We start from the raw sequence: 13,400 nt of genomic DNA on the forward strand, positions 1-13,400 counted from the left end.
TGAGGGTGGCTGGGGGCAGAGAGAGCCAGGCCTTAAATGGTGATGTTGAGCCGGGCCGGCCCCCCAGGGACCCAGTGCTGGTGTCACCTTGGGCCACACATTCGTGACCTCCGCATCGTCAAATTTCAGTTTAACTGTTTAAGGAGATTTCTTGGTTTTCCCTCTTTGTAAAGAAAAAACAGAGAGAGTAACAAAGTAATACTTTACAGGAAAAAAACCTTCAGGTCCCCTCTGCAAGATCATACGTCTCAATGAAGGAATGGTGCATATGTTATCTGGAGGATCATTAAACCTAACTTTACTCGTGTCGTACGAGATGTAATCTGCGCATCACGCTAACTCGGCCAAAATGCCTTTTTTCCTTTGCAGCTGAGGGAATTTGCAAACTTTGACTTTGATATCTGGCGCAAAAAGTACATGCGATGGATGAATCACAAGAAGTCCCGAGTGATGGACTTTTTCAGGAGGATCGACAAAGATCAGGATGGGAAAATAACTCGACAAGAATTTATTGACGGAATTCTTTCCTCAAGTAAGTCCCGAGAGAGGTGGCCGTGACTGATGTAATCTGTTAGGAAAACGAGTCCAGTTTAAAACTGTGGAGCCAGTAAACTTGTGTTACCAATGCAGCATCCTCTTTAAACTTGGCGATGAAGTCGCCACCCTCCAAAAAAAAAAAGCAGGGGCCGGGGTGGGGGTGGACCTTGGTTAAAATTTACGGCTTTGGAGTCAGGCACGCTTACTAATTGTGTAACCACAGATAAACTCCTCTTCTCTGGAGCTGTGTCCTCCTGTGGTGTCATGAGGCTAATAACGCTTAACTCTTAGGTGGTGTTGCCTGACATAAAATGGAGACTCAATAAATGCAAGTCAGACTCTTTTGTCTTCATTCTAGTTCACATTCTGATCTAGTGTTGTCACCAGTAGGAAATGAGAATGCTAGAAAAATACTTAAGGTTGCGTCGTCATCTTGTGTAACAGTTTCGCCGTGTGTCTGTGATTTCTCTGGCAGATGTTACTGGAAGCCATTCTTAAAGTCAGTTTCATATAGCTAGTCCCTGAGTGAAGTGGTAGTTGACCCGCATGAAATTTGCTAACATTAAATAGTTCTTTACCTAGAAAAAGAGCAGTTTCGTAAGATTCACCCTAATTCATAGTAATTCAAGATAAATTGAGGCCACATATATATAGATAGTGGTTGTATTTGTATGATGTAAATCAGGGTTTTAGTTTTTAAGGACTTTAATTTATTTGATCATCCTAGTAACGTAACTGACCACACTAGGATTGAAATGTACAATCAAGAATGTCTTGGGTTAGAAGTAACAAGTTAATGCTACTTTCTCTTTTTCTAAACTTAAAATCTATTTTCAGATTTTATGGTAAGTATCTTACCTTTCACTGGGGCTCTGGGATGACCTTTGCTGAGAGAATATGTTAGTTATCACTTGTATGTGGAATCTCAACAAGAAGTCAAACTCACAGAAAGAAGAAAAGAGGTTGCCAGGGGCTGGGAGGTGGGGAAATGAGGGAGAGTCTGGTAAAAAGGTGCAGACTTTTAGCTCTAAGATGAGTAAGGTCTGAGGATCTAACATATAACATGGCGACTGTGGTTGACAGCACTGTCTTGTATAACTGAACTTTGCTGAGAGATTAGAATTTAAATACCAGCACTCACAAAAGAGAGTGAAAGGGAACTGTACAAGGTGATGGACGTCTTCATTAAATAGATGTGGGGGATCCCCCGATGATGGGTGCCTATAGCAAATTATTACCGTCATTCTTTGAATATCTTACAATTGTACGTGTCAGTGACACTTCAGTGACACTGCTTCCTGTCGTTTGGAAAATGTCAGAGTTCCCGACCAGCCGTCTGGAGATGAGCGCGGTCGCAGACATCTTTGACCGCGACGGCGATGGGTACATCGACTACTATGAGTTTGTAGCCGCCCTTCACCCGAATAAGGATGCCTACAAACCCATCACGGATGCTGACAAAATTGAAGACGAGGTACCGATTCCCTTTCTACCACGTTTCAACGGTGACAGCGTGTCCTGCCCAAACATCGCGCACCATTCGTGCAGTTGTTTGGTGTCCCCGTTGAGTTGCTATGTCGAGGTTTTCAGGCTCCCACAAAGTCATGTTAAAGGGAACACCACCGTTTGTGTCTGGCAGGTGACGAGGCAGGTGGCTAAGTGCAAGTGTGCGAAACGATTCCAGGTGGAACAGATCGGAGACAACAAATACAGGGTAAGTTTTCAAAACAGCCGTGCAGTTCCTTCACAGGATAAAAATTGAGATTTGTATGCAGCAGTTCGAGCTGCATTGTTTCCCAGGAACGCTAATTCTTTATTTTTACCTTCTATCAGAATTTAATGATCTATGAAATTCCAACTTTTGTCATTTTAAGTGATACAAAGATAGCTTGTGTTTTGCACATCAGAACATCTCTCTGACACATACGTTACTTTTAAGGAGAAAATATTCACAGGAAGACACATCTTGTATATTCAGGGTCCTTCCTATTACTTTAATATATTTTACTGCGATTAGAGGTAAGTTCTTATATTTTCAATAACAAAGCTCTTCCAAGCCAGAAAATGAAGTTAAAATGTTGACTCATTTCTATAAATGTGAAAAGAGGCAGTGTTTTCCACTTTTGCAGAAATATTTAAAAAGTTAAATCTCCATAGCCCAGTGTCACCTTCAAAACAATTACTTGAAGACCCTTGTGGCTTTGTCCCTCTTTCTCTTTTTTCTTTTTTGGAACATCTCGTTTGTAGTAGGTGGATAGGAAATGTGCTGAGTTTCCTTCATACAGTATGTTACTTACAAATGAAACATTATTCATTTTCCTTTTATATTTCCCCATGAGACAATGTTCATCTGCCTAGTTGAATTTTTAACTTAAATTTGAAACGCAAAGAATTTCCAAAAAATCTGGGTAGCAAGTTTTCTGATTATTTGGTTTGAAGTTGGGAAAAGTGGGTACTCTGCACATCTCTAAACTGGATATTCTTATCCAGAAGCCCAAAGTGTGAGTGTGTGTGTGTTCTGGAGTCATATAGAAAGTTTCCTGTTGAACTAATTGTGTCTTTCTTCCATTTTTCATTTTTTTTTTATCAGTTCTTCCTGGGAAATCAGGTATAAACCAGTGGAATGTATTCTCAAGTTCCCAATGATTTTTTTTTAACTTTAATTCATGGTCATCAAAGCTTGCCCTGGCCAATTTTCCCCGTGCTGTTCCCCCAGCTACTACCTTGTTGGTTGGCGTGGTGTTTCTGTAAACGCTCTAAGGGTCCTTGATCCTGGATTCCTTTCTGCCTTGTGTCTCAAATGAGGAGATTACCTTTAAGCAAACCAGATAATGAATTGTAGCTTGGCTACAAATGAACAGTATGACAAATGCCATTTTCAGTTCCTATTTTTAATAATACGATTCATGTAGATCTCAGGCGAGTACTCCTTGCAATGCAGATTTGATTGTCCACACGTCTCTTGGCAGCCTCGCTGGTGTTTAACCATCGAGGATGTACAGTGTGGGGTCAGGCAGGGAGAGACAGGGAGCATCTGGCAGAGTGACGTGGGAGGACACAGCCATGGGACGTCTCCACGACACTCGGCTTTAGTAATACGTTCTCCCCAAAGCAGCTGCTGCCCACTGGGGATGTAGGGCTTAGCATCCTGAGCAGAAAGTTCAACACTGGAGGTTTTCAGTGATGTCAGCTCCAGCTCCACATCACCTCTTGTAACATCTGTGCAATTTCAGTCACAACTTCCTGCCATTTTGACCTGCCATTTGAGCCAGTACCAACTGCGCAGGAGCACTGCCTCACGATCAGAATTCTAGAACTGAAGACAAGAGAAACCACCATGTTTAAACAAGAAGAGTTTTTGTTTTTTGGTTTTTTTAACACCACGCTTTTCGAAAGAACCATGCTATTCATAGCACCCGACCATATCATGTTGGATGTTACGCCCCCCACTCAGTTTTTAAGGCCATCTTCCATCTCAAGTTTCAAATCATCTCTTATCCTCATTGACTGCAAACAACTTGGGTTTTTCAAATAAAATTTTTCAGTTATTTTGAGTAGACGTTTTGAAAAACTTCTATTAGTTTCCATTAAGTTACTTTTCCAGCCGTGTTATTTTCTGAGTTAGTAGTTGGAACAGCATCTTTCGTTTATGGAAAGGGTGAAATACCTCAAAAGGTTTAATTCACTGAAAGCACAAAGAAGAGCCATAGGGTTTTGTTGTTGTTGTTTTTTGTCTCAGGATTTAGCTGTTGAGAAAATTAGGAAGATTCTGAAGACAGTGTTCATTGTCTAGAGAATGCCTCCTCAAAATAAAACTGAACATCATTCGCTTTTATGATATTTGAAATATCATGTGTAGAAGATAACTTATTTCCCTAAACTTTTTTGAACATAATCTTGGACCCAAAGTGTATCATCTAATTATCTGGTTCCTTAAGGGTAATTTTCTTTAACCCCCCTCCTTTCCCTTTGCTTATTAGCAGCACCAGATTTTTTTTTCTAACAAAATAAATCTGTATTTTGATTCTTAAATTTCAATGTACATTTCAAGAGCAGATTCAGATGCAGGAAAGCTTTAAGTCTGAAGGCTTAAAAGACTGTCTCAGAGGTAGCGGTATGAAAGGGTTTGACGTAAACACATGCAGACCCACTGTGCATTTTACATGCTTTCCAGGTCCTTCTGAGTTTCAAGGTCTGGGATGGTTGGCTTTGTTCTTTGCTTCTTCCTGAAACTCAGCGTTTAACTTTATGGAAAAGTAGCAGATTGGTTTTACTTAGTTTTCTGTTTCTCCATCGTGACACCAGACAGATAGTCACCACTGTATCTTACCTGCCTTAAAAAGAAGTTATTTATGTCTGATTGACTCTCTCTCTGCTCTGGTATCCACTGGGTTGGCAACCAGGAAATTCAGCATGGTGGTTTTTATAAGTGGGACTCAAGCTTATTAGAAATGATTTGAAAGTATAAAAATCATTTCTCATGGGCTTTCATAATAAATAACCCTTACGATCAGAAACCACATGCAGGCAAGACATTCATTCAAGACTTGCAGAACCTGTAGCAGGTCTGAGTGATGGATGATCCACTGAGAGGATAAGAAAAAGGCGTGCTTCTCAGTGTCGGCAGTTTTGGGACGCACAGCTTAGGAGAAAGCCTTTTAGATTTGAAAGCTCTAGATGTTATAATTATGTGTCAGTGACCGTTCTAATCTTACAGTAACTAAAACAGCACACTAATCCAGCCTTTAACAAATTAGTCCCCCAGATCATTAGTGATGCAGGAGTTTTATTTAACTGTGAAATCTCTGTTAGTCATGTTCATTTACTACTTTAAGTCAGAAGTGCTCAGAGAAACCAGAATGAGTTTCTGAAGATCTCTCCCATGGATTTCAGTGGCAGTTTTAGGTGTAAGAGGAAGTTCTAATGAAGAAGAATCAGACTTTGTTGCATTTCCTGTAGCATCATCTCATTCCTTAGACGCCCTGGGCAAGGGGGCCAGTGCTGCTTTTCAAGGCTGTGTCATTTCTAGAAACGTTTTTTTTGGTTACTGCCTTACGAATGTCATTTCTGTCAGGAGAAAGGAGGTCATTTTTAGAGGAGAGCTTCAGGATTACACGTGGTAACCCTCGTCCTTTTTTCAAACTCTGGGCTAAATCAGCATGCAGCCAATCTAACGCAGATCATCACAAACCCCTCTCTCCTGAGATTTTACTAATCGCTGTGAACTAAGCAAGAAGTTAGAAGTGGGGTGCCTACGCAGATCGCACCTCCCGCTTGAGTTGAGAATTACCCTTGACAATTAGAGGCTCTTCTGTCTTCATCTTCACAGTTCGGAGACTCCCAGCAACTGCGACTTGTCCGAATCCTGCGAAGTACCGTGATGGTTCGGGTCGGAGGTGGATGGATGGCCCTGGATGAGTTCTTAGTGAAAAACGATCCTTGCAGGGGTAAGGAGATACTTGTGTCAAGATAATACCTCCGTGAAAATGGATCCGTTTTGTATTATTTTCCCAGCGTCAAAAACATACTGAGTCTAGTTTTGGTCCTTACAATGAGGGTCATTTCACGTGGGTCTGTCAGCCTGAAGTTCCCAGAGAACTTGTGGCAGTCATGTAAACCACGTTCCTCTCGTTGGTAAAATCCTGGAAAAATAGACTGGTAGGCAGGAAACACTAGAACAGATTTTTTTTCTTGATGAGATGGCCCCCGCCCTTGCAGTTTTCAAAAGGGGCAGTTGTACCAGCCAGGGAAAGTTCATGTGTCATTAAATAGCAAAGTTAAAAGGAAAGACAGTTGAGTGACAGGGATTGAAGAGACCGTATAATGAAAAGTGTAAAAGTGAACGTTTTTATGAAATTAGGGGGAGGTGAGGAGAGCGGTGTTTAAAATTTTTTAAAAAGTAGTAACAAAGTGATAACTTGACTCTTATTTTGAAGTCACAAGTTAGAGCATTAAAAATACGCACGTATAAGGTGGGAGGGTGTAGCTCAGTGGTAAAGCATGTGCTTAGCATGCACACGTCCTAGGTTCAATCCCCAGTGCCTCCATTAAAAAATAAATAAACCTAATTACCTCCCCCCCAAAAATAAAAATAAAACAAAAAATTATTTTAAATGCATGTGTACCACCACAGCTCTCAGGTATACTGGAGTGAGTTCCAGGCAGCCCGCCAGCCAGCCTCCTTGGCAGGGCCACCCACCCTGGGTGGTTACACACCCCTGCTCTCTGCCAAGTCACGGATACACCCACAAAAGGAGCAAAAAGAAAAAGGCTCCCTTTTGTTTTACATTTTGAAAACGATGCAGCTAAGATAGTGCAGTCCGATTTGTGAAACAAGCAAGTGAGCAGGCGCCGTGTCCCCCGGGGCTGCTCAGGGACATTAGCGTGACCGTGGCCAAGTCTCCCAAGTCCCTTTCTCTCCGCGAGCCGGACCTTTGGGTGCTGCCTTCCCCTCATGCGGCTCTTCTTCTGAGTTGTGTGCTAAGGCCCGGGCCAAGCGACCTTCGCGTAGTCAGCTGCTCACTTTGTTTCTGCTCTTGCTAACAGTATTCTTGAATGTGACTGGTATCCTGTCATTTTTTCTAGTTCATCATCATGGGAGTAAAATGTTACGTTCGGAATCAAACTCTTCAATTACTACCACTCAGCCTACTCTAGGTTGGCGACCCCTCTCTTGGCCTCTCCCCTCTGACCTCTTCTCTTCCCCTCCGTTTACATCCTCGCTTTTAATCGTTTGTTTCACAATAACACGCTTCATCCATCGCGTATGGCTTAACTCACATCCAACTGAGCTGGTGCTTCCAAATTTCAGTGTCCGGAAATTTGACAGCCCTGCAGTGAGCGTGGCCAGTGCAGGGGTGGTGCGGTGACGAACCCGCGCTCGCACGCTGCTCGCCGCGTCCCGGGGGCAAGTCCTCCGCGTGCACGTGTGTCGGTCCGCGCGTTGCATCACCGATCCCCTCACGGATCCTTGGGTCTGGTGTTTGTGATTGCATGTTGTAAGACCAGAATTTTTAAGGCATCCAAAAAAAAAAATTATAGCTGCGCCCATATAAGTGACAAAGCTGAACGTTTTCGTGTGGTCCTTCTGATTAACAAACCATCTCTCGTTCTGTGCAATTGTATGGTAATTAACCCCATCGGTAAAATACTGGCCTTCCCCGCACCTCAGTAGGACATGCAAAAGACACAGCCCCAGCCTTACTGGCTTGTCCCCTCGGGGTGGGGACAGGGTGGCGAAACCGAGCAGGCATCCGCGGCGGGTGCATTAACAGTATCTGAGCATGAGCTTCTTTCTCATCGTCACGCTCGCTGACTCTTTAATAGTGGTTATCCTTGCTGGCGTCTAGTGTTAGAATAAACACAACTTTATTTTTTTTTCCCTCCCGGACTGACTTGTCGCCAAAAGGAATGCATTGTCCAGGAATGCATTTGATTTTTTTTGTTCCGCTGAGGGAGTTGGCATGGCAGAGAGGGTGTCCTTGGAACCCGCCCCGTGGTCTGTGCGGCCGGGTGGTGGGGGGGTCCCCCCGCCCGCGGCTGAGCGCCTGTCTCTCCCCCTTCTCTTTTTCTCTCGTCCGGGTGCCTTGTTGTGGGTGACGCCATGCAGCCAAAGGCAGGACCAACGTGGAGCTGCGAGAGAAGTTCATCCTGGCGGATGGAACCACTCAGGGCATGGCGGCCTTCCGACCCCGCGGCCGGAGATCGCGGCCCTCGTCGCGGGGAGCCTCGCCCAGCCGGTCGACGTCGGTGTCCGGCCAGGCGGCCTCCCCGCAGGTCCCTGCCACCAGCACACCCAAGGTAGGCGTGCCCTCCCCGCCGCCCCCGAAGGCCCCAGCATCCTCGAGCTGGGGGACCCGCTTTCTCCAAATGCGCTCCTCCTCACAATGTGGCAAAGGAAGGATTTACAGTCTAGAGAGAGACCCACCTGGGGATTGTCTCCTTAGGGGCTTTGGTTACTTTTCAGATTGGTTTTTCTTTTTAAAGCTTCATTTTTTTCAATTTATTTTTTATTTTTGTATTTTGGCATATATACAATTTGCCCTCAAACCTTTCCATTGATTTTTTTTTTTTTGCATTATTAGTCTTCCCATGAAATGTGACTCTTGGCCATGAATGTCTCTCTCTGCTGCCTTGGTTGTCACCTGCTCTCCTTCACGTTTGTTTGATTTGCCGTTGTTCCATACAGATTCTCCATCCTTTAACACGCAATTACGGTAAACCGTGGTTGACCAACAGCAAAGGGTCACCTCCCTGTAAGCCAGCCGAGTGCTCAGACTTTACCGTGTCATCTGCAGAGGTATCGTAAGGCTCCAGTTTGCAGTCTAACCGCCTCCTTTAATCGAAGCAATCACCTACTAACACTGCTTCTTAATAAATGTACTTCTGATGGTACTGGGGCTTCTTACAGACTCTCCAAAATTAGTCTTGACCCAGCGTTTCCAGGAAGACACTAGAGGCAGGGGTGAACAGAGAAAACAGGTTATGGCTCTTTGGTGTCAGCTTAACGTAGACACACCTGCAGGCCCTGTACCTCCTTTGTTTTTTTACCTCCTTTCTGTTTTTCCTCTTCCTCATATTTAATTTTGCTTCTCTGCCCTGGGAGAGTGCAGTACAGGAGATTATACCCAGACCTAAGCAATGTTTCTTTGAAAGGTGATGGTGTGCTTTGGCTTCTAGATACAATTTGGGCAAGAAATGTTACATAACCCCCTTGAGGGGAGAGAGGGAGGCCGTGTCATTTGCAAGACAATCGCTTAAATGAAAAGAATGTGTATTGAGTGTTCACTAAGGCCAAGGTCCTTCTGAATGTCTGGTTCATTTATTTCTGCCCCAGAAATGAGACATAATCTTTAAGTTATCAGTGCAGGGGTCGGGGATGCTGAGGGACACAGAAAGTTATCTGTCATTTTCAAAAGGTACGTGTATCTTTATCATTCGGTCCTGATTATCATTCAGTGTGCTCGGTTTTTTTTAATGGCTTATCTGTGGGGATGAGATACTTAGGTGATATAAGATTTGCCAGGATTAAGTCATGTATCAGATTATTTACATTCAGTTGAAAGTCAACCATACATTCTTTTAAAGAAATGTCTGTCAAATGACAGCCAAAGGCACCAAATAATCACATATTTGATTAGAATCACTGTGACTGGGGCTGGGAGGGGATCCCTAAATATGATTTTTTTTCATTTAAGTATAGTCAATTATATATAATGTGTCGATTTCTGGTGTACAGCACAGTGTCCCAGTCATGCATATACATATGTATTCATTTTTTTATTAAAGGTTATTACAAGATTTTGAACATAGTTCCCTGTGCTATACAGAAGGAACTTTTTTAAAAAATCTACTTTTGTATCTAGTGGCTAACATTTGTAAATCTCAAACTCCCAAATTTACCCCTTCCCACCCCCTTCCCGGTAACCATACGATTATTTACTATGTCTTTGGGTCTATTTCTATTTTGTAGATGAGTTCATCATTTTAAACCGAGGAGGTGTTTTATATTAAAGCCAAGGCCCCTTTACCAAAGTAACATAGGACCTTTAGAAAGCCTTTTATGCTTTTCAGAACTCTTACATCCTGAATCCTCACACGGTCATGAGGTCAGCAGAGAAAAATGCCGTGGCCCTCATCTCTCAGACTGGGGTGATGGAACTGTTGCTGATGGTGGTAGAATTGGGGGCAGAAGCCCATTCTTCAACTCTCCCCCACCCCCTCCCCACCCCTTCAAGTGGGCGGTGTTAGCATCACGTTACCTCTGAGGTGTCCGTCACTTATTGTGGACCTGTTGTAGCCAAAACTGAGAACGGCTGACGGAACCTTGGGTGACATGTTTGTTTCAAATATCTACTCCACTGCCCTGTTAGTTCACATTTTTAACAAGTGGAAACTCCCCCAAATGAAAGGCTAAGTGTATTATTTTGGCTACTAGGTTTCATTTCAAATAGCCTCGTAAGACAAAACAAGAGTATAATTTTATTGTGACAATAAAAATCAGGGCAATCAAGGCAGCTGAAGAGAATGATTTTGGTCCTTTCGGATTATGGACTCTGCCCCCTCCTGTGATGTATTTCATACTGAGGGTCCTCACTCCCTCCTGCATGGTTGAGATTCTGAGTTAAGGATCCCATTGGGTCAGAGCGTTCAGATCTCGGGCAAATTACTCACCATCACGGGCCCTCACTTTTCACATTTGTGAAAAAGTGACTAGGTAAGTGTGAGGACTACTTGTGGTTAGATGTGTGAGAGTATCTTGAAAACTTAGACGGATACAAGTTCTATATAAATTCCATACTTAAATGTATGTGTAAAATACATAAACAAATTATGAACATCGTTAATGTTATTAATTGCAACTCCGATGTGTACGAAAGGTCTTACATATGTTTTATTAAACATTTAAAACTATTTAATAAGGAAATTATTTTTTTAAATGCATATATAATTTGTATAGATTTATTTCCTCTAAATTCTGACTGCGAGTTCGAAGAATGTGACATCCTTTTACTTCTCAGGGGATCTGTTTATTTTTTTTAACTTTGGGAGAATTTTCCATATGTTAATAGTGATCCAGAAAAAGTACAGTGATTTTAGCCTCATAATGAAACTTCACGGATGGGATTTTAGACATTTCTCTACAAACTCCCGTAAGAATTTTTTAAAGACTCACCCCTAAATGTTGCCTAGGTATCTAGTGTATAAGGACCCCGGAAGGTGACAGATTCAAGAGACGAAGGGACATCCTACCAAGTTATAAAATGCCACTTTTGGGGGCGGGGCAGTTATGTTTGTTTAAACGATGACACCCCTGTTTCTTTGTTCATGTCTGTCTAGCTCTAAAAGCGCTGCAGGCAGCAGGGTAGCCCAGCACAGTTTTTCTCTCTGTACCATGCGGTCACCACCATCTTTCTGGCTGTACGCTCTTAACTCTGTGTAATATCCACCGGCAATCTGAAAGATACTAATGTACTCACAGTTTGTCTGTTTTGTTTTCCTGGGGAGGATCTCCATTTTTGTGTTTTCTCTTCAGCCTGAATTCATTCCCTTTAGAAGGTCCCCTTTGAATTCAGGGAGAGAGCGAGCACTTAGTGGAGAGAAAAAAGCAAGTGGGAACCCCATGTCTCGTCTGCCTGCAAGGCTTCTCCCCTCCACCTCCCGCGTGTCTGCCGGAGGCCTCCGCCCGTCTGTGCAGGGCTGTTGGTGGAGAATCATGGGCCGGGAACAGTACCCTGAGGTGCCGTTTCTCTGATTCAATGCAGGGAACACCCATCCAAGGAAGCAAGCTTCGACTTCCGGGATATTTATCAGGGAAGGGTTTCCACTCCGGGGAGGACAGCGGCCTGATCACCACGGCAGCCGCCCGAGTGCGGACCCAGTTTGCTGGTGAGTGTGGGGTCTTCCTTCCTTAGTGGCTGTGTGGTGCGGTCTGAAAATTCCGGTCCCATTTCCTCCTTGGGGGAGCTGTCGCCGATCGAGGCCACTGTGTTCCTCTGAAATGATCAGTAGTCCCGGCCCTCCATCCGCATGAGTCATTGGCATCAGTGACTCGAAAAATCCCTTTTGGGTTTTTTGGGGGGTTTTTTTTTTTGGAGGAGGAGGGATTAAGTTTATTTATTTGCTTTGTTTATTTTTAATGAAAGTACTGGGGATTGAACCCAGGCCCTCATGCATGCTAAGTACGCACTCTACCACTGAGCCACACCCTCCCCTCGAAATCCCTTTTGGAAAGTCCCAAAGAAAGATGACAAGAATGATGACAGAGTGACCCCAGAACAGAAGGAAGACTCCAGCAGGACCCAGCCCTTCAGGCTGGAAGGTCTGACCTCTTCTGTCTGCTTGGAAATTGCACTGAGCTCTATCTCAGGTGGCTGGAAGACCCGGCCACACTGGCCCGGACCCCAGTGCTTCTGAGAGTTCTTCACAGAGAGGGGAACCGTCCCCCCCAGGGTTCTGAGGGCAGCAGGCAAGAAGCTTCTTCAGAGTTCCAGGTCCTCGCTCTGAAATCCCGTTGTGTTTTGAATTGCTTATCCTCAGGCTCTGCACACTTCCCTGAGTGACACATGCTCAGCTTTGGAAATCGTTTTCAAAAAACTGTAAAAGTATACTTATACACGGAGGTACACACTCCGTAGACAGAGTGTAGACGGTCTCAGAAGGCCAGAGGGGCAGCCTGGAAAGCAGTCTACACGATCCGTCCGTGTGGCCAGCAAAGTTCCGTTCTAAGTGGGGTAGCCCCAGACGCGCGTCCCTGTTTGCAAATCTGGCTGTTGGTGTATTTTGTCTACTTAAGTAGAGGCTCCTTACTGCCTCCTTGAACCCATGAGGATGTCCTGAGTGCCTCCTGTGAGTCCTGCAGAATTGTTGAGATTCAGCGTGGCACCGGGCTTCCAGAGTCCACTGCAGGTGGATCCCGGTCTCAAGGGTGACCCCCTTTTCTGCCCTCTCCTCAGATCCCAAGAGGACCCCCAGCCGCCCAGGAAGCAAAGCCGGCAGCCGGGCTGGCAGTCGGGCCGGCAGCCGGACCAGCAGCCGCCGAGGCAGTGACGCATCAGACTTTGACATTTCGGAAATCCAGTCCGTGTGCTCGGACGTGGAGGCCACCCCGCCGACACACAGGCCCACACCCCGGGCAAGCGCCCGGCCGTCCACGGGCAAGCCTTCCAGAATCCCCACGCCCCAGAGGAAGCCAGCTGCCGGCAAACTGGACAAGTCCTCCAAGAGATAGTGCAGTTGCTTCCACCGCGGCCCCTTCCTTGAGCGTTTAATATTTAAAAGTGTGAAAGATGTACAATATGCTGTAGAAATTATTGTGAAATATTGCCAAGAGGTGAGTTTAAAATTCTGCGGATGGCCTTATT

At 44.6% G+C, this 13,400-nt stretch overlaps 1 protein-coding gene across 20 annotated transcripts in view; it reads left to right on the forward strand.

Moving 5' to 3' along the window:
- Positions 1-13,398, forward strand: part of DST (dystonin) — a 435,317-nt gene extending 421,919 nt beyond the window's left edge. For 9 of the 20 annotated variants that reach the window (XM_072944761.1, XM_072944763.1, XM_072944774.1 and 6 more), the window contains 10 exons: positions 370-532; positions 1,857-2,011; positions 2,177-2,251; positions 3,128-3,145; positions 5,867-5,984; positions 7,123-7,194; positions 8,147-8,337; positions 8,726-8,836; positions 11,802-11,925; positions 12,993-13,398. In XM_072944761.1, coding sequence (XP_072800862.1) covers positions 370-532; positions 1,857-2,011; positions 2,177-2,251; positions 3,128-3,145; positions 5,867-5,984; positions 7,123-7,194; positions 8,147-8,337; positions 8,726-8,836; positions 11,802-11,925; positions 12,993-13,267 — 1,302 coding nt within the window. In that variant the 3' untranslated portion in view covers positions 13,268-13,398. The remainder of the gene's footprint in view (positions 1-369; positions 533-1,856; positions 2,012-2,176; positions 2,252-3,127; positions 3,146-5,866; positions 5,985-7,122; positions 7,195-8,146; positions 8,338-8,725; positions 8,837-11,801; positions 11,926-12,992) is intronic. The other 11 variants (XM_072944764.1, XM_072944776.1, XM_072944778.1 and 8 more) reach the window with 6 other exon arrangements.
- The last annotated feature ends 2 nt before the right edge of the window (positions 13,399-13,400 follow it).

This window comes from Vicugna pacos, chromosome 20 (assembly GCF_048564905.1).
Source record: "Vicugna pacos chromosome 20, VicPac4, whole genome shotgun sequence".
Lineage (NCBI taxonomy): Eukaryota > Metazoa > Chordata > Mammalia > Artiodactyla > Camelidae > Vicugna > Vicugna pacos.